Genomic DNA, 25866 nt, shown 5'->3' with positions numbered 1-25866 from the left:
TGTCAAAAAGAGAGATATGTTAGCTAAATTTTGAATGCTGAATGGGAAGGTTGATATTTAAATTAGTCTGATCATTTATGACATGAAAATATGATGGTTGTTTTTAAAAGCAAGGCAAAATGATCAGTGGGTAGGGTCAGGTTCTCACAGACCCAAAAGATTTTGGTTTAGCTTCCAGTTAGTTGGTTTTTGCTGGCTGCTGGAACTGAAAGCTTGAGTTCTCTGCTGCTAGAATGAAGTCTTACACAGAGAGGCTTCCTCTTTAAAAAATCAAAAAGGGTGGATTGTTTCTTTTGGTGTTTCCTTCTGCTGAATTGGAGAGAGATAGCATGTGAGAATAACAACTGTGTGGCTGAATTGCCTTTGCCAAGATTGTGTTTTATGGGATGCTGCTTATATTGGAACAGTTGATGACTAGTTATTAAATCAGATATTATCTTTTTAAGTCTGTCAATAGATTAAGATATGCCTGTTCTTGTATTTTAACTGTTGTAAGAATAAAGTGTGCTTTGATTAAAGCTCAGTGATGGACCAAATTAATCCTATCTGGAACACAGTGCCTTACACTTATCTTTAAAAAATATATAAAAGTTAGGGTATAGACTATCTCCATATTATACATTCTGAGGGTGCAGGAGCCTGGTCTGATATATAATACCAGAGCTAGACACCCAACGTAATAACCAGTTCCATTTTTCCCCAATATCTATTGATCACTTTAACCCCAAGTGTTATATCCAACTCTTCCTGCAATCATACAATGTTTTGGCCTTCTCTGCTTTCTGTGGTAATGAATTTCACAGGCTCACACATTAAATTTCTCCTCTTTTCAGTCCTAAGTGGTTTTACCCCATATCTTCAGACTTGTGACCCCTGTTTCTGGATTCCCTTCATCAGTCCTGCATTTACTCTGTCTAGTTCTGTTAGAATTTTATAGTTTCTATGACATCACACCTTTTTCTTCTGAGCTCCGGTGAATTCAACCTCTCCTTACACATCAGACCTGCCATCCCAGACGTCAGTCTGGTAAGCCTTTGCTGCACTTCACCTATTACAAGAACATTGTTCACCAGATAAGGAGACCAGGACTGTACATAATATCCAAGGGCATGTTCTTACGATAGCTCTGTATAATTGCACTAAGACTTCCTTGCTCTTGTATCCAAATCCTGTCATTATGAAAGCCAACATTCCGTTTGTCGCCTTGATTGCCTACTGCATCTGCATGCTGACTTTCAGTGACGTGTACGCAGGCATGTTGCAAATTCCCTTTCTCAATTTAAGGGCATTCAGATGACAATCCACTGTTCTGCTTTTGCCTCCAAAGTGAATAACCTCGTACATATCCAGATTATACTGCATCTACCCTGTCTTTGCCCACTCACTCAGCCTGTCCAAATCAGACTAAAGCATCTTTGCATCATCCTCACCTCTCACCCTCTGACCCACAAGCAGGACATGTAATGTATCCTACTTATTCAAATTCTCACTACCTATGTTAGCTTTCATCCCTTTGACTTAAAATTTCCATTCTCATATGTGCTGCTCCTGGCCTTGCCATTCCTTATCTGCATGGCTTCCTCCAACTCTTCGCCTTTAACTACCTCAGCTCTTCGTTTCAGGACTTTACTTCCTTAAACTTGCTATCTCTCTGCTTCTGTCAGAGACATGGAATGTTTCATCGAGAGCTGCAGTTTCTCAACAGGATTAACACCAATGTATGACAGTGTTTTAAAGTTATGTTACTGATTAACTTTGTATTCCAGTAAGTATAACATGTAGGCTTTGAAGTGAAATTTGCCATAGTCCTTGTGGGCCATAGACTTTTCTCCCCCTAGAAAGGGATGATTGGCAGTGAATTTAATCTGAGGGTTGCTGCACTTGAAACAAGAGGCAAGGTTGAGAAGGCAAACCTTTATGGCCACCTTAACTGAGTCTGCACTGTTGGTATCAATCTGTACTGCAAGCCATTTGTCCACCATGGAGCTGATATTCTCTCAGAAGTTCGATTGTTTGGGACTGTTGGGACCTAACCATTGTGAATACTCTGGATAAATAGCTATAAAGATGTTGATATGAACAGAGATCTCAAAAAATTATTCTAAGGCTAGAAATGGGATATTTCAGGAGACAATTTTTATTAGTCATGGGTAACTACGATATGTGGTAATCTCACATCTAACCTGATTAGATGATGTCAGAATAGACTTTAATTTCATGATGTAAATAAAGACTTCAAACCATATATTGGTAACGTATGGTTGCAAAGGACTTTTACTGAATGGCGAGGTCTTGTTTAATTATATAGTCATCGAGATGTACAGCATTGGAAACAGACACTTTGGTCCAACCCGTCCATGCCGACCAGATATCCCAACCCATTGAGAAAATACCGTGTATAAAACAATTGCTACCACCAAAATGTGGTAGTCTCAGTCCAGTTGTCCCATAGGAGAACCTTAAAGGATTGCTTTTTTTTTGTAGAATATGGTTTTTGTTGGCAAGGCCAACATTTGTTGTCCTTGACCATGCCCTTATTAGGTCATTTCAAAAGACAGTTATGACACCACTCCATTATTGTGGATCTTGAATCCCACATAAGCCAGACCAAGAAATTATAACAGATTTCTTCTCCTGAAGAACATTAATAAGCCAGATTTTTAGAATAATCAATAATCGTTCCAATAGTCACCTTTACTGAGCTTCAATTTGGTGCCGAATCTATTTAATTGAATTTAAATTCCACCAGTGCAGTTGTTTGATTTGAACCTATTTCTCTTGAGCCTTAGCCAAAGACCCAGGACTACTACCAAATACATTACCTCTACACCACTACCCCTCGTGGACTCCACAGCAAACTCCCTTCTCATCAGAAAAACACTCCTTTCCAGCCATCTACTGGAAATTTCATAGCTCAATTTTAAAAGCTAGCCTCCACTCAGAAGGTATACATAATCATTTTAAACAAGGATTCTCAAACTTGTTGTCTGAAGATTCCCAGAGAACTCATGCAAAACTTTTACGTTTAAGAATGTTTTTGAGATATTTTCTGGTCTCTTTGTAATGTAATCTCATTTTGTGGAGAATTTTGATGGCTGGGGTGTTGGATAAGTAGATTGCCCTATCTTGAGTTTGTGAAGTTAGTTATAGTACAGCTGTGCCATTTCAAGTGAGTTTTGAGTCCTGTAACCACTTTGTCTCTTGTGGGTGATGAAGTTGATTTTGTGTAATTACACCAGTTTTTCATTAGAGTGTAGTTTAATCATTATCTTGGTCTGTTGTTGATCTGACTAATCCAGTTATATTTCTAGTTGTTGGTAACCTTTCCAAACTGATGTTGGTCAGAAATTTGGCAGTGGTGCTGCCTTGAATACTGGAGTGACTGGTTGACATTTGAAGTTGTCACAAATAATCCATAAGAAATGAGAGAGAGGAGGAGAGTTAGGTCATTTGGCTCATTTGAGTCTGCCATCGTTTAACCACAACTCTATTCTCCTGCTTTCTCCCCATAACCCTTGATTCCTTTACTAAAAAGAGAACCTGTCTTATCTATGCCTTAAATACACTCAATGACTTGGCCTCCACACTCTGTCAATGAGTTTCACAGATTCAGGTACCAGGTAACATGGAGCAAACGTTAGGTAACATTGCTTGATTATTTAATATTTCAGATTGGTACTGAATTCTAATCGTCAGCAAACATGCTGTCTATTGACCTTGCAAAAGAGGAAGCTTCTTCGATGTGACATTAAGTGTTTGGATCAGGGACTTCCATGATGAAAATATAAACCAGTGTTGTGTGATTACACTGGTCCAGTGTTATCTTGCCTTTTTGTAAGGTATTTCTCCAATTGTTGGAGGGTTTCATCCACTTCCATTGACTTCCAATTTGATGGGCTCCTTTGTTGTATTTATTATGATATGAAGAACTTCTATTCATACTTTCCCCTCACTTTCATCTCTTGTATCTCTGTCTGGATCAATACTGAAGGGATTTGGAACTGTGTACTCCTGGTTGAATCCAAATTTAGCATTGGCCAGCAGTTTGTTAATCTGTCTGTATATGCATGATGATTCAGTGCATTACTAATTGCATGTCTGTTTGTAGGTGAAGTCTGAACTGCATTTAATTATTTTAAAATAAGACATGTAATGTGCTTGGTTTTTATTAGTTTTTTTAAATCAGTGTGACACTTTGTTTTTGAATCAGACGGATTCAGACTTTTCAAAAATGTGAATACTTAATTGAAATAGGCTACTGGTCCATAAGGCTACTTCCCCAATAGAAAGAGACTAGTGCTGGTTTAAACTGAAGGTCAGCATACCTCCAGAGAGAGGAGAGGTTGAAAAGTAGAGTCCTACATGGTAATCCCAGATAGTACAGGAGTTGAACTCGTACTGTTGGCATCACGAAGTATGACAAACGAACTGCTGAGCCAACTGAGCTAACTAAACTCTGTCATATCAATGGCTCCACCTTTTGAATTCGATGCAGAAGTAAAAGATTGCATTGGACTATTTGAAGAGAAGCGACATTGTCCCACTCCCTAAGCATCATACTCTTTGAACAACAAAAATGTAATAAACTTTTGTGTATTTATTGTGCATAAATTAGCTTACAGTAAAATAGTGACTGTGTTTAAAAGTTCTTTATGTTCATTGAATAGCTTTTGGTTATCATGAAGATGTGAAAGGCATGATATGAATGTAATTCCATTTTTGTATGCATCTGTTTGTACCAGTATTGCGATGGCTTTAAAAACACAATGCACTGTGTAAAAGTGCTGACCTTTTTATTGTTCCATTACAGATGAACCCACGCGATCCTTAAGTGGTCTGATTTTGAAGAACAATGTGAAAGCACATTTACACAATTTCCCTAATGGGGTAACAGATTTCATTAAAAATGAGTGCCTGAAAAACATTGGTGATTCCTCACCCTTAATAAGAGCTACTGTTGGTAAGATGTTTGTGAATTAATGTTTTGATTCTTGATACTTTCATAATCTTCACTTGTATAGTTTAAAATAACTTATTGCAGATAATACCTTACTTTTCTTTCAGGAGAATCATCCAAGTATAGTAGATTTAATTGTACCTTCCTTTATAAGAGCATGTAAAATAGGTGCAGAGTTAGGCTGTACAGTTGTTCAAGCCTGCTCCACAATTCACCAGAATTACTTAACATCATCTTATTCAACATCATCTTCCGTACCATCCCCATATGCCTTACCATCCGTATCCACAGGTAGGTCAGTCACTGCATTCAATAAATTTAATGACTGTGTATCCACAGCCCTCCCTAAGATAGAGAATTCTGAAAGTCCGCAGCCTTTTGAATGAAGAAAGTTCTCCTTTCAGTCTTAAATGACTGACCCCTAGTTCCGAGTTCCCCAGCTGGGCAAAATGTTCCCTCAGCATCTACCCTATAACATCCCTTAAAAAGTCTAATGTTTCAATTAGATGTATTCTTTTTTTGTGGCATATAGGCATGGTTTCTTTGATCTCTTCTCATCCCAGGGATGTATTTCGAAGTTTTGTTGCACTTCCTTGAAGACTGGTGGTTACTCCTCCCTTAGGTCAGGAGACTAAAATTATGCCTGGGGCAATGACTTTGTAGTGTCTTCGTATCAAGAATGATTTGCTTCAGCTTTGGTTCAGTTAGTTCAAGATGGGTTGCATAGGCTAAGAACTGGGCCGCATGTAAGGCCATGATGCTTGGAGAGTTAGTAGGTGGGATTGTATTCTTTTTCTGATGTCTCAACTTGGTCTCTTTGTGTTACCAACCAAATCTCTTGGTGCTTGGCATCTTCCTGAAAAACCACAAGTCGTGGACTTCACATGAGTCAATGGGGATGTTTGACTTTCTCAGGTATGATTTGAACACTGCCCAAAAATGTTGCAGTCTGTCCATTCCCAGCCATGACTGTATTCAAATAAGCCTCTTGTATAAGGAGTCGTGTCAAGTATAAACATGACCAGCCCAATGGAGCTGGTTTACAGTGATGAACCACACTGTGTTATTAACACTTCATACCTTTATTTCCACATTATCCTGTTATTAAAGATTAACATACATTTTTCTTTCATACATACTTGCTATGCCTGTACATTAACTTGGTAATTCATGTGCAAATGCACCCAAATATCTACACTTAACAAATATTCCATTCTTCAATAATTTTCTTTCCAGAGTGCGTTTCATCTAACGTGTCTTTGCCGAGCTGGTACAGATCTTTTATATCACCCTCTTTCAAGGTCTCTCCAATGTTACGTTGCTGCCTAACTTTGTGTTATTAGTAACCTTGGATGCATTCTGACCACATTACTCGTCCAGATCTTTTCTAAACTTGATATTATATACCCTTAGAGCAGGAGGGACTTGAACCTGGGCCTCATGACTCAGATCATATCACTCTTCTAAGTCAGTGTTGTAAATTGTAAATATCAGAAATCTATTCTTTGTCCATTTGTGGTTTTGCACATTCTGTGCAATACTTTCATCCTTTCATTGTTGCTGTTTGCTCTATAACAGATACTGTTCAAGTCCTTCACTATTTAAACTTGTCTTATTATTGAGTTTAATTGATAGGTTTGCATGGGGTAAAAAACAACTGTTTTAGATAGCTTTAGCAATTGATTCAATCCTGTACCTACACTGAGGTATGATGATTGTATAAGGCCAAATTTTAGGTTTTGAATTCCCAAAAGATTTATTAATCAGCAAGTTTTTAAGTCACTTAACTGCAAAAATCTGATTTTCGAGGTTGTTTTTCTAACTCCTCATACAACAGAAAATAGAGAACAGTATAATTCTTGTGAAAGCAATTGCAGTTATTCCTCTTGCAAATTAAGTTTTTTTTTCCCCTTAACATCAATCAAGGGATCATTTACCATAATTCATGCACTTTGAATCCTAGATAGCTTCAGCTGTAACTCTTCCATACAGCCACAGGTTATACTGCAGAAGGAGATCATTTTCCCTATGTATCTACTAACTTTTTAGTACAGCAACCTGGAGCTAATTCTGCAGAACTTCATTCTCTTCGTAGTGCTGAGTCTTTTGTTTCAATTATTTATCCAAACGTCCCTTAAAAATGCTTTCATGTCTGATTCAGCAAGTCCCTTGGAATGCATTATCAAAGACCCTAGCATGTTTATGTCACAAAATTTCCTTTAACTCAGTTCCTCCTAAAGTAGTTAACAATGTAACTTCATTTTAACACTTAAAAATTAGTGTGACACCATATGCCAACAAAATTAATGCCTCAACAAAGCTGCATCGTAGTACAGGTTGTTCTGTTATAATGCAAGGTTTGTGAACACAAATTTGCTGTAATGTAATTGACGAATTGAGAGTGCAGTTTCTAAAGCACGAACTTGTAAAACGTGTTGGCTGTAACACCATTACAACCCCAAAACTTTTGACGCTTTTTCTAAAACATGATTTTTCTATATCGGGTTGCATAAGAATGCAATCTTGTTATAGCAGAACTGACTGGTATTTATTAAAGTTTGCATGTTGCAAATCAACATAAAATTATGAAAATTTGTTTAAAGTGCTTTGTTATTTTGTTCAATGTTATTTTATGTCCTCACTATTCCATTATTTTCTATGACCACCTTCACCCCATAAACCTTGACCGGAAATAGTGGACAGGTTAGGTCTGCACAATTGCATTCAGCATTACTGATCTTTAACAACATGGGTAAAGTTCCCTCAAGACTGTCTTGATATTGGTATTGTGTGAGACTAGTCAAATAAAGTTGACATTTTGAACTGAGAATTTTAATTTTCTCTCCCCTTTTCTCCATCTCTCAGCATGCACAAAAGCATATGCATGCAATAATCCCTCCCTTTGGTGCCCCTTCCCACCCCCTCTCTCCCCACCCACAGATCAATGAGTGGGAAAATGTGGCAGCTGTGACACCCTCAGCCTGTGCTGGTGTATAGCTGCGAACCTACACACCAGCACAGGCTGAGGGTGTTTTTAAATGCTCTTGAGCATGTTTTTAAATGCTCTTGAGATGAAGGCTGCTGGTGCCAATATTGGGTCCAGGTGCAACGTTCATTGAGAGAAGGCTGAAGTATGCTGCTTTTGTTTTGGGTGATTGAGGTTGAGCATTTGGGCATTTCTTTTGAAAACAATCTTGGTGAATTACTGTTTTTCATTATGTAGATGTGGGAATTTATTAGCTTTAAAGCTATGTGTAGTGCAAGTAGTTATAGCTGTTATTATCTATAAAACTCAAATGAAACCTGATTGAATAGCCACCTGGAAGGAAGGTAACATGAGAAACATGGTCGCTTACTAGAAAATTAGCCGATCTCTGCCATTGAATTCAATATCTACTATGTCTACTCTCAATACAATGCAGCAACTCACCCACCACAATTGAACAACATCTCCCTTCTTCGCAACCACAAGCACCAAAATGAGTAGTGTTAATGTAGGAAAGCTGACAAAGTGGAGTTTCCTTGGTTGTTTACTGTTCTGATTTGTCATGTGTATAGCTGGGTCCACCATAATCATGGAGTCAGTGTCCTAGAATTCAGTAATTGCCACAAGCAGTGGACTAGTCAAAGGAAAAGATGTATCATAATTTTTGGGTAACCCGTGAGGGGCAGAAAGTGTACTCTTGACAAGATCACTAATATCTCAAGAACAAATATATTTTGTAATGCAAGTACATGAACTTTTTATAAATGAAAGGATGTATGCCAGATTTAGTTAATTTATACAGAATATGTGATAGTTTTGATTACTCTTGCCCCACTTATCTAGCTTTTTGTATTTCTGATGCTGAAGCTTGAGACAGAAATGTTGCTAATCTTATGTTACAGGAATTTTAATTACAACAATAGCATCAAAGGGTGAACTGCAAAACTGGCCAGACCTCCTGCCTAAGTTGTGCGCACTGTTGGATTCAGAAGATTACAACACATGTGAGGTAAGTTTGTTCTGTAGACTTCGTGATTTTAGATCTTCAATTTGTTTAGGTGTCAAGACAATTTTTGACTCCCAGATCTTCCTCTGGGCAGCAGAATACTTTGAATATCGTAAACTTAGAAAAGAAGGATAGTCTTATCTGAAGGCCAGTCTAGAAAATAATATTTTGCATTTTTTATTTCCTCTTTGCTACATTTCTGGCAACTTGAGTAACTAGAAGTAGAAAATAAGGTATTGACATGCATTGTGATGACCTTATCTTTAATAATGCACTTAAGATATTTCCAGCAGAAGTGATGTCCGGTGTGGCAAGTGACCACATAAGTCTCTGACAATACACAAGTTTTATTTAAAAAAGTACTGTGGTGAAAGTTTTCACTTTTCTCAATGTCGCCACCTATAGTCTATCTGTTGCTGCAAATGCATTTGTGAGTGGTGCAGCATTACTACTTGATTACTGACAGGTACAAGTGTATTTAGAGGATTTTAACTTGGAGTCAGTTTGATACCTAATTAATTGCTTTTTTTTTTAATTGTTTATTTTCATCAAAACCTCAGCTTAGTATTTAAGGCTGAGCTTTTAATGCCTTCTCTTCAACTCCTCATGCATTCCACAAACAAGGTATTAGTATATCCATTATAGTTTCCCTTGCATTTTTGTTTTCCAGGCACTTGAAAAGAAGAATAATTGAAAGTATCAATTTCTCCTTTTAAACCAATGTTTAGAAAATCTGCTTCATTTGTGAGGTTGTACTGAAGTTATACTTACTCTGTACTTGCAGCCATCTTCAGCAATGCAATGTTGTCAGCGTCAGCAAAGCTTAACTTTTATACCACAGGATAATTTCAAACTGCGTTGGAGACATACATAACATGAGCCTTCAGCCTGCACCAATGCACAACACAATTCATTGGTTGCATTGGTTAGTACATATTACATACCTCTGGACTCTGTCAGTGTAACAGGCTTTTTTTTAAAATGTGTTTAGAGACAAAAAAAACTGCAGATGCTGGAATCCAAAATAGACAAGATAGGAGGCTGGAAGAACATAGCAAGCCAGACAGCATCCGGAGGTGGAGAGGTCGATGAAGGGTTACATCCGAACTGTTGACTCCTCCACCTCCTGGCTGGCTGGTTTGCTGTGTTCTTCCAGCCTCCTGTCTATCTATTTTTTTTTAAATGTGGCAAGATTCCCAAAGTTGTATGTTTTTATTAATTCCACATATTCTTCTCTGCAGAGTACAGTTGTCTTTTGTGGCAGAAAAGAGTTTCACTTGGTGAATGTCCTGTTGCTCAGTCATTGTAAACACCAAAAAGAAATAGCAGACTTGCAATAATGTTTAGGTTTTCATGACCATTCATTGCTTTGTAGTAAATGAAATCCTATTTGAAGCATAGATACTGTTGTAATGCAAGAAACATGGCAGCCAATTTTGTGCACAAACAGCTCCCAAAGTGAAGTAAATTGGAGCTACCATAATTCTTTGAGCAGGTGAGCACCAGTGAGTTATCATGTTCAGTACCGCCCAATTAGGTTGTCAAGAACATAGTGTGCAGTACCTTTTCAAATCAAGCTGTTCAAGCATGGAGAAATGAATGACCAGAACTTTGAACAGCAATTAAAGAACTGCTGTCAGAAGTTGTATAGAAGACTCTTTCTCTGGCTATATGATATCCAAAAGAGGAGCTAAAAAGGTGCATGATTTTCCAACTTGCTGTTGCTATACTTGTCACAGCCCGATTCTCCTCCTAGCCAAAAACACTAAACTTTCATATATATCTGTTTGACACTTGTGTCTACGTTTGTAGTAATAGTATGTTCTCCTGTGTCACCAGAAAAATATAATGCTGATTTGTTTAGTAACATTAATTATCCTATTTTTCTATAGTTTTAATCCATTGTGACTTTTTTACTCCCTTTTTAGTCCTGTTATCTGATTTGTAGGGAGTGGTGATACAGTGGTCATGTCACTAGATTAGTTATCAAGAAGCACAGGCCGATACCACAGAGACATCAATTTGTTGCATTGTAACAGTGACAATTAGTACAATCTATAATTGAAACCTAGTGCTACTAATAATGACAAACTGTCTTTAATTGTCATAGCACCCTTATGATTCATTGATTTTTGTTTTAGTGAAGGAAATCAACCCCTTGTTGCATGGTCTGACTGCATATGACTCTAGGTCCCTGGTACTGTGGTTGACACACTTGCCCTTTGAAATGACCTGGCAAGCCACTCAGTTCTCAAAGGCAAGTAATGATGGGCATTAGATGTGAGCTATGCCCGTAATGCTTGCATCCCATGACAGAATTTTTAAAATTTCTCCTCCGTTCTCCGTCCTCCTTCAGGGACAGTAAGACTTAAAATTGTTGCTTTGCTTTCTCATCGCAGGCCATCTCCAACCCTCTTGGGAACTGCTGCAAGTTGTTTTCTGTCATGTTATGCGGCTTCTGAAAAAGCTGGAGAAAGACTTATTAGTACACTCTGTAGACAGAATTCGGGGATTTGAGGAAATTTGACAGTGACATCTGAGTTGTTCTAGCATTTTATTTTTATTCTAGATTTCCAGCATCTGCAATATTTTGCTTGTAACCACTTAGTATTTTGAAGTTGTAAGTGAACCTGCTGACCCATTTTAGGCACCAAAAGTGTCTCGCAGCAGTATCTTCTAATGAGTGCAGCACACTTGGTAGCCATTTGGCCTACTAAAACTGCACCAACCAATGCTTTTCTAAGCCAAAAACTTTTGGCCCCTGCACAACCCTTATCCCTTTATTCCTTGACTATTAATATATCGATAGAGATGTCGGACAGATTGCACCTAAATTGGAAGGAGACTAATATACTGGCAGAGAAATTTGCTAGAACTGCTTGGGAAGACTTAAACCAGTAAGGTGGGGGTTTGGGACCCAGGGAGATAGTGAGGAAAGAGATCGATCTGAGACAGTTACAGCTGAGAACAGAAGTGAGTCAAACAGTCAGGGCAGGGAGGGACAAGGTAGGACTAATAAAATAAACTGCATTTATTTCAATGCAAGGGGCCTAACAGGGAAGGCAGATGAACTCGGGGCATGGTTAGGAACATGGGACTGGGATATCATAGCAATTACGGAAACATGGCTCAGGGATGGGCAGAACTGGCCGCTGAATGTTCCCGGATAAAAATGCTACAGGAAGGATAGAAAGGGAAGCAAAAGAGGAGGGGGAGTGGCATTTTTGATGAGGGATAGCATTACAGCTGTGCTGAGGGAGGATATTCCCGGAAATACATCCAGGGAAGTTATTGGGTGGAACTGAGAAATAAGAAAGGGATGATCACCTTATTGGGATTGTATTATAGACCCCACAATAGTCAGAGGGAAATTGAGAAACAACCTTTGTAAGGAGATCTCGGCTATCTGTAAGAATAATAGGGTAGTTATGGTCGGGGATTTTTAACTTTCCAAACATCGACTGGGACTGCCATAGTGTTAAAGGTTTAGATAGAAAGGAATTTCTTAAGTATGCACAAGACAATTTTCTGATTCAGTATGTGGATGTATCTACTAGAGAAGGTGGAAAACTTGACCTACTCTTGGGAAATAAGGCAGGGCAAGTGACTGAGGTGTCATTGGGGGAGCACTTTGGGGCTAGTGACCATAATTCTATTAGTTTTAAAATAGTGATGGAAAAGGATAGACCAGATCTAAAAGCTGAAATTCTAAATTGGAGAAAGGCCAATTTTGATGGTATCAGGCAAGAACTTTTGAAACTTTATTGGAGGCAGATGTTCGCAGGTAAAGGGATGGCTGGAAAATGGGAAGCCTTCAGAAACGAGATAACAAGAATCCAGAGAAAGTATATTCCTGTAAGGGTGAAAGGGAAGGCTGGTAGGTATAGGGAATGCTGGATGACTAAAGAAATTGAGGGTTTGGTTAAGAAAAAGAAGGAAGCATATGTCAGGTACAGACAGGATAGATCGAGTGAATCCTTAGAAGAGTATAAAGAAAGTAGAAGTATACCTAAGAGGGAAATCGGGAGGGCAAAAAGGGGCCATGAGATAGCTTTGGAAAATAGAATTAAGGAGAATCCAAAGAGGTTTTACAAATCTATTAAGGACAAAAGGGTGACTAGGGAGAGAATAGGGCCCCTCGAAGATCAGCAAGGTGGCCTTTATGTGGAGCCACAGAAAATGGGGGAGATACTAAATGAAAATTTTGCATCAGCATTTACTGTGGAAAAGGATATGGAAGATATAGACTGTAGGGAAATAGATGGTGATGTCTTGCAAAATGTCCAAATTACAGAGGAGGAAGTGCTGGATGTTTTGAAACGGTTGAAAGTGGATAAATCCCCAGGACCTGATCAGGTGTACCCAAGAACTCTGTGGGAAGTTAAAGAAGTGATTGCTGGGCCTCTTGCTGAGATATTTGTATCATCGATAGTCACAGGTGAGGTGCCGGAAGACTGGAAGTTGGCAAACGTGGTGCCACTGTTTAAGAAGGGTGGCAAGGACAAGCCAGGGAACTGTAGACCAGTGAGCCTGACCTCGGTGGTGGGCACGCTGTTGGAGGGAATTCTGAGGGACAGGATGTACATGTATTTGGAAAGGCAAGGACTGATTTGGGATAGTCAACATGGCTTTGTGCGTGGGAAATCATGTCTCACAAACTTGATTGAGTTTTTTGATGAAGTAACAAAGAGGATTGATGAGGGCAGAGCAGTAGATGTGATCTATATGGACTTCAGTAAAGCGTTCGACAAGGTTCCCCATGGGAGACTGATTAGCAAGGTTAGATCTCATGGAATACAGGGAGAACGAGCCACTTGGATTCAGAACTGGCTCAAAGGTAGAAGACAGAGAATGGTGGTGGAGGGTTGTTTTTCAGACTGGAGGCCTGTGACCAGTGGAGTGCCACAAGGATCGGTGTTGGGACCTCTACTTTTTGTCATTCACATAAATGATTTGGATGCGAGCATAAGAGGTACAGTTAGTAAGTTTGCAGATGACACCAACATTGGAGATGTCGTGGACATCGAAGAGGGTTACCTCAGATTACAACAGGATCTTGACCAGATGGGCCAATGGGCTGAGAAATGGCAGATGGAGTTTAATTCAGATAAATGCGAGGTGCTGCATTTTGGGAAAGCAAATCTTAGCAGGACTTATACACTTAATGGTAAGGTCCTAGGGAGTGTTGCTGAACAAAGAGACCTTGGAGTGCAGATTCATAGCTCCTTGAAAGTGGAGTCGCAGATAGATAGGATAGTGAAGAAGTCGTTTGGTATGCTTTCCTTTATTGGTCAGAGTATTGAGTACAGGAGTTGAGAGGTCATGTTGCGGCTGTACAGGACATTGGTTAGGCCACTGCTGGCATATTGCGTGCAATTCTGGTCTCCTTCCTATCGGAAGGATGTTGTGAAACTTGAGAGGGTTCAGAAAAGATTTACAAGGATGTTGCCAGGGTTGGAGGATTTGAGCTACAGGGAGAGGCTGAACAGTCTGGGGCTGTTTTCCCTGGAGTGTCGGATGCTGAGGGGTGACCTTATAGATGTTTACAAAATTATGAGGGGCATGGATAGGATAAATAGGCAAAGTCTTTTCCCTAGGGTCAGGGAGTCCAGAACTAGAGGGCATAGGTTGAGGGTGAGAGGGGAAAGATATAAAAGACACCTAAGGGGCAACGTTTTCACGCAGAGGGTGTTGTGTGTATGGAATGAGCTGCCAGAGGATGTGGTGGAGGCTGGTACAAATTGCAACATTTAAGAGGCATTTAGATGGGTATATGAATAGGAAGGGTTTGGAGGGATATGGGCCAGGTGCTGGCAGGTGGGACTAGATTGGGTTGGGATATCTGGTTGCCATGGACGGGTTGGACCGAAGGGTCTGTTTCCGTGCTGTACATCTCTGTCTCTATGATTTGGACATACTGGTGTTGGGCTGGTGTGGACAAAGTTGAAATTCACACAACACCAGGTTATAGCCCAACAAGTTTATTTGGAGGCTGTACATCTCTATGACTCTCAGACATTGCTATTGTATCCACCACCATTTCTGGCAGTCCAATCCAGGCACATACCCCGATCTGTGTTTTTAAAAAAAATATACAACTTGCTTCTCTTTTTTTATCCCCTTTTATCTTAAACCTTTTGTCCTCTGTAATCAATGTTTCTACCCTCTGAAAAAGACTGTTGATGCCACGCATAATTTTGTAAATGTCTATCAGGTCACCCCTTAATGTTCATTCGAAAGCAAACCACGTTTGTCCAATCTCTTCTCAGAGCTAATACACTCCAAACCAGGCTACATCTGGTAAACAGTTTCTGTACCCTGTCCAAAGCCTCCACATCCTTCTGGTAGTATGGCAACCAGAACAGCACACGATATTCCTAATATGGCCTCACAAAGATCTTTTGTATATGGCCCCAGCAATTTCCTCACCTGCCTCCCTAGGCATTCTGAAATAGCTTGAGCCCAAACTCTACCTTAATGCTTTTCAAAACACCCAAGTTAACCTCTTTTCTTCACATGAACATGCCTTAGAATACCCCTCCCAATTCACATCATCCTTTGTGAATACTGATGCAAAGGTTTTGTTAAGGACATCACCCATTTTCGCCGTCTCTACACATAAATTCCCTCCTTTGTCCATGAATAGACCTATCCCTTCCCTAGCTATCCTCTTGCTTGTCATAAATGTATAAAATGCCCTGGAATTTTCCTTAATCCTGTCAGCCAAAGATATTTCATGGTGAGTCCCAGTCACTTCTGGCTCAGCTGTTATGTCTCTCCTGTATCCTTTTGGGTAGATTATTAGCACTTTCTGGGAAATACCCAATTAATTTTCTAGTGCATAGAGGTAGCACTTGCAGAATCTGAAAATACATGAAAATTAATTTTAGTTATAAAGTCATACAGCACAGAAACAGATCTTTTGGTCCAACCAGTCCATGCTGACCATTTAACCCAAATTAAACTATTCCCACCTGCCTGTGCTTGTAAATGTACTCTCATCCACCACTTCCTCTGGTAGCTCATTACACACGCGAATCATTTTGTGTAGAACAAAAAGCAATACCCTCATGTCTTTTTAAAATCTTTTCTCCTCTCACCTGAAAAATTTCCCCCCCAGTTTTGAAATCACCAATCTTAGGGCAAAGACACCTGCCAATCACCTTAGCTGTAGCCCTCATAATTTAAAAATCTTTGTTACCTTTTATGCTCCGGTGAAAAATGTCCCAGCCTGTATAGCCTCATTATAAAATAATCTCTCCATTCCTGGCAACATCCTGGTAAATCTTTTCTGAACCCCCTCCAGCTTAATAATATCTTTTCTATAGCAGGTTGACCAGAACTGTACGCAGTACTCTAGAAGAGACCTCACCAACATCCTGTACAATCTCCACATGATGCCCCGACTCCTATACTCAGGTCTGAACAATGAAGCCAAGCATGCTAAACACCACCTTAACCACCCTGTATGTGATGCAAACTTCAAAGAATTATGTACCTGAGCTCCTCGATCTCTCTATTCTATAATAATACCCAAGGCCCTAGTTTTAATCGTATAAGTTTTGCCTTTTATTTGTTTTACCAAATGCAATATCCAAATGCATATTTATCCAAATTAAACTCTCATCTGCCACTCTTCAGCCCATTGATTTAATTGATCAGGATCTCTTTGTAATCTTAGGTGACCTCCGTCATTGTTCACTGTGCCACCAATCTTGGTTAATACATTTGCAGATAATACCTTGCTTTCTATATTCTAATCTAAATGATTTGTATAAATAACAAACCAAAGTGAACCAGCACAGGTCCCTATGGAACATGGCTGGTCGCAGGCCACCAGTCCAAAAAACACTTCACCATCACTCTGTCTCCTACCATTAAGCCAATTTTGTATAGAGTTGGCAAGCTGTTGACATAAAACTGGGACTTGCTTGGCTGTTTTCATGTCTTTCTTTGTATTTTTTTTTACAAGAATTCTTCCAGTAGGTTGAGAATCAGAGGCTGGGAATTCCAATACAAACAGATCAACTATGACCTAGTAGAATGGCGGTGCTCTGGGAGCTGAATGGTCTGCCCCTTGTCCTAATTTGTACATTCGTCTATGTTCATGGTTAACCAGCTGCATTGGCAAATAATGCTACCCATTTCCATTAAAATTGATTGCAAAAGTGACAGCTATTTTGAGTAGTATGGATCAGATTGTCATATCACACATCTTTATTTTCATATACACAATCTGTGTCAATAGCTTGTGCAATTGCTTTCCAAATCAAGCCCTTCATTCATGGAGAAGTGAAAAAGCAGAACTTTGAACAACCGTCAAAGAACCACTAGAGAAGATATTGCACGGAATCTTCCTTGAGCTGCATGATATCCAAGGGAGCTAAAAAGGGGCATAGTTTTCCAACTTACCGTTGATATCGTTTCCATGGCCATGCTTTCCTCCTTTCCAAAGGCATTAAACAGAAATGGAATATAATTGTCTTAAAAGTTATTTCTCCAACTGTGAGCAGTAGAGGTCCCAGGAGCATTGGGTCTGTCTTGGCCACAGATGTCCAATTTGATTTGGCAGTTTAAAATCTCTTATTTTCACAGAGACAATTTTGGTTAGAGTGGCAGATATTTCCCAAGCTCAGTTATATTTCATATTTTGAATCTAATATTTTTCAGCTTTGTTAGATTCATTGCATCATGACACCAATTAACTCGCTCAGTACTCAACATTCTAAGTTTTTTTTTTAAAAAACTCGCCGACAAATGCAAAATTGCATTCACTGAAAAAGGGGATTTTTAAACAGGAGGGAACCAAAGCAATGGATATTGTGTCCAAAAGTGTGTCGAAATTAGTAGCAAGATCTAAAAATGCCATTCTTAAACATCATCACACGAGAATTATACATGCTACTAATAATGTACTTGCAGTGGACAATACGGATTAATACCAATATGACTGTTTACACTTACAGATATACAATAGTTAATTATCATGTATCAGTAATAAAAATGATAGAAAAGTCATGGAATGGTTCAGCACTGAAAAGTGACCATTTGGCACATCATGTCATGGTCTCCTGAAAGACTGCCACTCTCCTTTTTTCTCATGGCTCTGCAGCTTTTCCTTTTCAAATAATGATTCCCCAATTTCCCCTCGAATGCCTATACTGTACTCTGGTGGTGCCATTTTTGTTTCCTCATCACAATTGCTGCATTTGTCAATTATTTTAATTCTGTGCCTTTTAGCTCTAGATGTTTCCAGCAAGAAGGAACTGTTTCCTGTTTACTTTGTCCAGATCCTGTTTTTCCAATGACTTAATTTAGTTACCCCTCAAATTGCTCCTTCCCAAGGAGAGCAGTCCCAACTTCTTCACTTTTTCCATATACAGGTAACTGGTTCCAGGGATGAACTTTGTTCCTGTGAGTGTTTCCTGCACCGGATCTAATGCCTTTAAATTCTTCAAATATGGTGCACAGGACTGGATACTGGAATCTGGAATGCACTGCCTGGGAGAGTAGGTGAGGTGGGAATCCTCGCATCCTTTAAAAGGTACTTGGTTGAACACTTGAAATGTCATACATTTCAAGACTATGGACCAAGTGCTGGAAAGTGGGACTGGTGTAGATTAAATAGTTTTTGTCATTACAGACTTGATGGGTTCAAGAGCGTCTTCTGCAGTGTATGTTTCCAGACACAGGACTCCAGTTGAAACCAACAAATGTTTTACACCGATTTATAAGTTACTTGTTTTTGTTCACTGCCAGGATGCTAAATGATTGATTAAATCCTCTCTCAACCTTGTCCTTTGATCACCACTGATCTATGCAAGTATACCCTAAAGTTGCTTTGTTCTTGCACCCCCACCTCCTTGGAATTTGACTTTAATTTTGTTGGACAATGTAAAATTCATCATTCTACGCTTCCTACTTTAACTTGCATCTGTCTCTTGTCCAGCTCTTCAACCAATCCATATATGTCCTTTTGAGTTCTATGCACTTAACCTCCTCATAACTCAGTACCTCAATTTCATGCCATCTTCAATCTTTAAGAATAATATGTGCTGTAGAAAAAATAAAATTTCATTCTCTGTTTCCTATCATGCTCTGTTTTTCTGCACCAATGAATAATGCAAATTTTTCAGAGGAGTTCTTATATGGAATACTTAACAAGTCACTACTTTTGAAAATGCATGCATATGAGTGTTTTATATAGGTCCTTTGTGATGTTTCCCTTTTAAGTGTTTTGACATCATTAGCATATGAATACAGGAGAAGTAGCATTATAAAACATTTTATAGTTGAATTTATAGTTATCTAGCCTATGTACAAGTCAACAAAGTTAGTTTAGTTGTAAATGGTTTCTCTGTAGCCTTGGGTTACTTTCAGTACTTTCAAACTAAATCTGCCTGCTGAACCAAAGCTTTTGTGCAAGTTTAAGCCACTTTTAAAATTTATTGTAAGTTGAAGTAAATGAATCTTTAATCAATTTGTTTCAAAGCGTTCAACCTTTAACACTGTAAAAGTAATTGTGCAACAAACAATGTTATTTGATGACTTGTTTCTAAGTGCTCTTCGAAATTAAGATTCTAGTCATTAATACTGACAAAATTCTTAAGAAATTTGCTAGGTATAGATGTTTTGAATGTTAAAAATTTCTTCGGTCAGTATCAGTTCAAAAGTTTCAATGATCTGGTGTGACTAGATCTTGGGGTTGAGATTTTTATCTTTACAGTTTTTAAATAGTTGAAATTATTTGAATAGATTAATTACTGTGTGAGATAAAATCAAATCCAGTGTTTGTTACTGCTGTGTGGCCTTATTGTTTTCTGCTTCGTTTCTAAATACACACACAACATTGCTCAGGGTATTGTTGCGGATCATGAAGGTCTACTTGTAGTGGTGGAAATTATATCAGACAGGGATGCAGTGCCATATGGCATGTGATGTAGAATCATAGAGTTACAGAGATGTACAGCAAAATTAACAGACCCATGCCGACCAGATATCCTAAACTAATCTAGTCCCTTTGCCAGAACTTGGCCCATACCTCTCAAAATCCTTTCTATTCATCTACCCATCCAGCTGCCTTTTAAATGTTGTCATTGTACCAGCCTCCTCCACTTCCTCTGGCGGCTCAATCCATACACCACCCTGTATGTGAAAAAGTTGCCTCTCCAGTCCCTTGTAAATCTTACTCCTCTAACCTTAAACCTATAGTTTTGGACTCCCCCACCTAAGGGTAAAGATCTTGTCAATTTATCCTATCTATGCCCTTCATGATTATATAAGCCTCTACGGTCACCTCCCAGCCTCCAAAGTTCAAGGCAAAACAGCACCAGCCTATTCAGCCTCTCTCCGTAGCTCAAATCGTCCAACCCTGGCAACGTGTTTGTAAATCTTTTCTGAACCCTTTCAAGTTTCACAAAATCCTTCCAATAGGAAGGAGACCAGAATTGTATAAATCCTGTCCTGATTTGCATTTCCAAAATGCAGCACTTTGCATTTATCGAAATTAAACTCCCATCTGCCACTCCTCGGCCTGTTGGCCCATCTGATCAAGATTCCGTTGTAATTTGGGGTAACCTTCTTCACTGTCCACTATACCTCCAATTCTGCAAACTTACTAACTGTACCTCTTACGCTCGCATCCAAATCATTTATATGAATGATGAAAGGCAATGGACCCAGCACCAATCTTTGTAGCACACCACTGGCCACAGGACTCCAGTCTGAAAGGCAACCTCTACCACCACCCTCTGTCTTCTATCTTCGAGCCAGTTCTATATCCAAATGGCTAGTTCTCCCAGTATTCCATTTGATCTAACCTTGCTAACCAATCTCCCATGAGGAACCATGTCAAATGCCTTACTGAGGTCCATATAGATCGCATCCACCACTCTGCCCTCATCCATCCTCTTCGTTACTTCTTCAGAAAATTCTATCAAGTTAGTGAGACGTGGTTTCCAACGCACTGGTACAGTGTGTTATAAAATAGATCTCTGGTGGTGATTTTAAGATGCATGGTTTGACTTCCTTGATGCCAGTTTTTTTTTAAAAGCATTGGTAGGGTTAATTAAAAACAGGAAATTCAAACTGGCATTGTAGCTGTAAGGCTGCTTCCTCACTATATATGAATATACCTTCATGTTTGTTCAGACTCCTCGAACAGCTGTACCTCCTTCAGTCATATGCTATATCAATGTTCCCTTAGCAACCACAATTCTACTAGTAAACATAAAATCCAAATAGTTAGAATGCCGTCTTGGTACACAGCTTTCATAATTACACAACTCATGATTTTCTTTCCATCACTTTGAAAGGAATTTGTGCTTGCATTGCATTGTTAGGTGAGCATCGCTTAAAGTCTACCTCCTTGAACTGCTAAATAACATGGTAACACTGTTGTAGAATTTTAAATGATTAGAGGATAGAAGTTGGAGGCATATCTAATTTTTAATCTAACAGGTAGACATTACAGTGCAGGTGTATGTTCACTTTTGTGTATTATGCTTTCTTAGCTTTTATGTAGTGAGTCATCAGTTCTTACTCTTTGTATCCTTATACAGCTAGCTCAGCTGCTAGTGTTATACATTGTTATTAATAGATTATATTGTATGGATGTCATTAAATTATCACAATCAAAAATGCTGTCGAAGTTGATTGACTAATAGAGCCTAATTAATATTTGTGTTGAATTTTGGAATTGATTTGCTGTATTTTCTCCATTTATCAGGGTGCCTTTGGTGCTCTTCAGAAGATATGTGAAGACTCTGCTGAGATTTTAGACAGTGACATTTTGGATAGACCTCTCAATGTCATGATTCCGAAATTTCTGCAATTTTTTAAACACAGCAGTTCTAAGATTAGGCAAGTTCAATTTCTGTTCATATTCATATGATTTTGATATTCGAGCTGCTTATAATTCATGTAACTCCTTTTCAAATAATCTGATCTTTGTGTTTATTTAAACATTTTCATGTATTTCAGTTAACATTCCTACTTTCATTGCAGCTGCTTATTAATTTTTCCTGGCACCTTTATAAGCATACCTTCTTTCTGGTGAAATTTCTCTGCTAATCTTGAAAGATTATCCTACTCTTAAATGGCAATTAGGCTAAATCTAGGCATATCATATAAAGGTGAGAAACATAATTGGAGGAAGTAATGGGACAGTTGGCCAAGAAGCTAAAACGAGTGTTTTGAGATGAACATGTCCCTAGTCGGTCAAGGCTTCTGACTACTCCACATAATTAGGACCTCAAAAGATCCAAGCACTTGTTTCTTAAATATGTAGTATGTGTGTTTTTGTGGGCATTTCTTTCAGGAAAAGTGATTATGAATGCTTATTAAATAACAGGAAAAAATTGGTTTTATTTAGCCAAGACCTGGTGCACATGACACTGTGCATCAATCATTTTACATCCAAAATGTTTGTGCATGCAGCAACATTCAAGTTTGACCGTATCCTTCAAAAAATGTCGTGATCAAATGTATCTTCTGAAATCCAGATTTTTGTTTTCTTGCTTGAGATTTACTCATCACCTTTCCCTTGAATATGTAACTGAATGTGTTTTAACCTCTTTCTCGGCCTTCGGTTTTGATTGAATACTCTCCTCGACCCCCTTTTTTTAAACTAAAGGTGATTCATCTTTCTTAGAGTCTTTTAACTTGAATAAAAGTTTGAGCATGAAATATCTGGCACAGTTGCTGATCTTCCCCTTAGCCTGTTTCCCCAGTCTGCTTTGGGGGACTTGGGAGAAGGAAGAATTAACTAGAGAATAAGTACTGGGGAATCTGCTGGGAATAAATGCTGCTAAATCCTCTAGACCTGATGGATTGCATTCTAGAACTTTAAAGGAAGTAGCTGCAGATCTCATGGGTGTATTGATGATGATCTTTGATGAAACCCTATATTTTGGCAAAGTTCCAGAATATTGGAAATATAATACCCTTCTTCAAAAGGGGAGGACGATCAAAAAAGCAAACTATAGATCACTTAGCTTAAGTCTGACATTGGAAAAATTCTTCTATCAATTAAAAAGGGTGTAATAACAGAGCATTTAGAAATATGTAATCTAGCAGAGTCAGAATGGCTTCCTGAAGGAAAATCAGGCCTGACAGATCTGTTGCCATTCTTTTGAGAGGTAACGAGCAAGGTAGCTAATGGGGATACAAGCAGATGTAATATATTTAAATTTCCTGAAGTAATTTAATAAAGCACCACACTCAAGACTACTCAGTAAGATAAGAGCCCAGTAATACATTTCCATGGATAGAGGATTGGTTTTCTAATAGAAGACAGTGTTGGGATAAAGGGGGCACTTTAAGATAACCTGTAACTAATGAGTGCCACAGGGATCAGTACTCAGGCTACGATTACTTGCAATGTATAAATATAACTTGGACGAGGGGAGTGAATGTCCTATTGCCTGATGAATATACAATTAATCAGGGATTGCTTCCCAAGAGCAGTACACAAATAGTTGAGAAGGCAAGTAGTCAGGATGATTTTCAATCTGTAGAGGCGTGTAGACTAGTTAAGCAGCTGGGCAAACCTTGACAAATGGAATATAATGTGTGAAAATATGCACTTTGGCAGGAAGAATAGGGAAGCTGAATATTATTCAAATTGAGAAAGCTGCAATGTGGAGTGATTTGGGTGTTCTAATGCATGAATCACAAAAAGCTACCATCCAGGTTCAACAGATAACAGAAGGCAAATGGGATATTAGCCTTTATTTCAAAGGAAGTGGACTATAAAAGTAGAGGGGACTTGGCTAAAACTATTTGGATCACAACTGGAGCCCAGTGAACAATTTAGCTTATCTTATTAAAGGAAAGTGTACTGGCATTGGAGGCAATCCAGAGAAAGTTTGGGCTTGTACTCATTGAAGTTTAGAAGAATAAGAGGTGACCTTATTGAAACATACAAGTTTCTTCAGTGACTTAACAGGGTCGATGTAAACAGGTTGTTTCCCCTTGTGGGAATGTTTAGTACCAGAGGTTATAATTCCGAACAAAGGGGTCGCACATTTAAGACAGCTGAGGAGGAATATTTTTCTTGGAGGTTAGTGATTCTGTACAATTTCTTTACAATATCAGATTATCGAGGTTGGATCGTTAAGTATATTCAAGGCTGAGGTAGAAAGGCGTTCTAATCATTAAGAGAATCATGGTTTATGGGGAAAAGCTGGAAAGAAGAGTTGAGGATTATCGCGTCAGCCATGAATGGCGAAGCAGACTCTTTGGACATTATGGCCGGCAATTCTTTTTTCATACCTCTGCAATTGCCCTCATATAAACTGAGGACACCAGTTTGAGACCTGATTTGCTCTATCAAACTGTTTGAAATCCTACCTTAGTATTATCACAACTTCTTAGGGGATCCTTAACTAGATCGCTTACTAAATCCACCTTCTTGCACAATACAAGATCTAAGCCAGCCTGATCTTGGATAGGGTGTGCAAGGAAGCAGGAAGCAATCCCTGATTAATTGTATATTCACCTTCCATGTTATCTGTGCTCATCCAATTTAAACTACATATTTACTGGACAAAATCGCTCATGACAATTTTACGAGCCCTTCTTATGCACCTCCATTATTTTCCAATTTAAATTTTGTCCTACAGTGACGCAATTCTTCAGGGATCCTCAGATGACTCTCACTCATGACTTTTTTGCTATTCCTTATTTCATCCCAAACTGATTTCGCATCAGAATATACAAAATATGGTTGTCTTGCAGACTTGAGTGTTGAATTTTATTCTGCACATTTTAGTCTGCTGTGATTCCAGACCAGCAAGGGTATGGGAGTTTTAAGGTGACAGAGGAAATACTTGAGTGACCTGATGGGGCAACTTTATCACAGAGGAAGAGGTAGCTACAGGTACAGTTACAACATTTAACATATATTTAGACAGGTACATGAATAAGAAAAGTTTAGAGGGATTTGGGCAAATGGAGCTAGTTTGGTTTGGGAAATCTGGTTGGCATGGACGAGTTGAAACGAATGGTCTATTTCCGTGTTCTATGGCTCTAGGGCTGTTGATGTCTGAGGGAAGTGCTACATTTGAAGACAGTTGAATTTTTACTTTTTGCAACAATAATCTGTATTTCAGTTTGAAAATGTAAAGGATTTTGTTTGAAGAATGATTGATTGGTTCCAAATAATTTTGCAAATCATTCACATTGGATTACAGCAGGAAAGTTGAATGTGATAGACATAACTGATTTTGAAATAATGTTTTCTCATAGAAACATATTGTCATGCTTTTAGGTCTCATGCTGTTGCTTGTGTGAACCAGTTCATCATCAGTAGAACTCAAGCTTTGATGTTGCATATTGATTCTTTTATTGAGGTATGTTTACTTGTGTATTTTAGTAAATGACTTTTACGACTTAAATCATCACATTTATTAACTTCTCAATACATCATATTTTTATATCTGAACTGCAGTGATATTATAGGATTACTGACCAGAAAACTTTTCAAATTAACAGTGCAAGGAATGCTGATCAAACCACTGATGGAACCATCATTAACTGTTGAAATTGAATGTGTCATTTTTCCTTAAAATGGTTGATTTGGTACTCCATGTTCAAGTTCTAATATTTACAGTTATTTATCATTTGAATAGTGTTTTTATAACCTAGGACATGTGGTGTTTTAATGGAAATCTTGTACCTATGTAATGTAAATAGACTTAAACTTACTTTCAGTTAAGACAAAGCTTAAAAATGACAATTCAATCCTGTGATTTTCTGTAGTAAAAAGTGAACTATATTTATTCAGTCAGCATAAACTTGAGACATGGTGCCTCACAATTACTGTAAATCTTGGTTGCTGAAAGTATAAGACTCCATGTTTCTGGCTCAAATTATGTTTTTGGACATATTTCCGGTATAAATTGACCTATTCTCTTA

General features: G+C 38.5%; 1 protein-coding gene across 5 annotated transcripts in view; it reads left to right on the top strand.

The window, feature by feature from the left end:
• The window catches only part of tnpo1 (transportin 1), a 129973-nt gene that overhangs the window by 44026 nt on the left and 60081 nt on the right, over positions 1–25866 (top strand). For all 5 annotated transcript variants that reach the window (XM_072581824.1, XM_072581842.1, XM_072581814.1 and 2 more), the window contains 4 exons: positions 4811–4960; positions 8846–8952; positions 21677–21810; positions 25220–25301. In XM_072581824.1, the coding sequence (XP_072437925.1) occupies positions 4811–4960; positions 8846–8952; positions 21677–21810; positions 25220–25301 (473 nt within the window). The remainder of the gene's footprint in view (positions 1–4810; positions 4961–8845; positions 8953–21676; positions 21811–25219; positions 25302–25866) is intronic.

This window comes from Chiloscyllium punctatum, chromosome 2, assembly GCF_047496795.1.
Source record: "Chiloscyllium punctatum isolate Juve2018m chromosome 2, sChiPun1.3, whole genome shotgun sequence".
NCBI lineage: Eukaryota > Metazoa > Chordata > Chondrichthyes > Orectolobiformes > Hemiscylliidae > Chiloscyllium > Chiloscyllium punctatum.
This window is presented reverse-complemented; position numbering and strand designations above follow the sequence as displayed.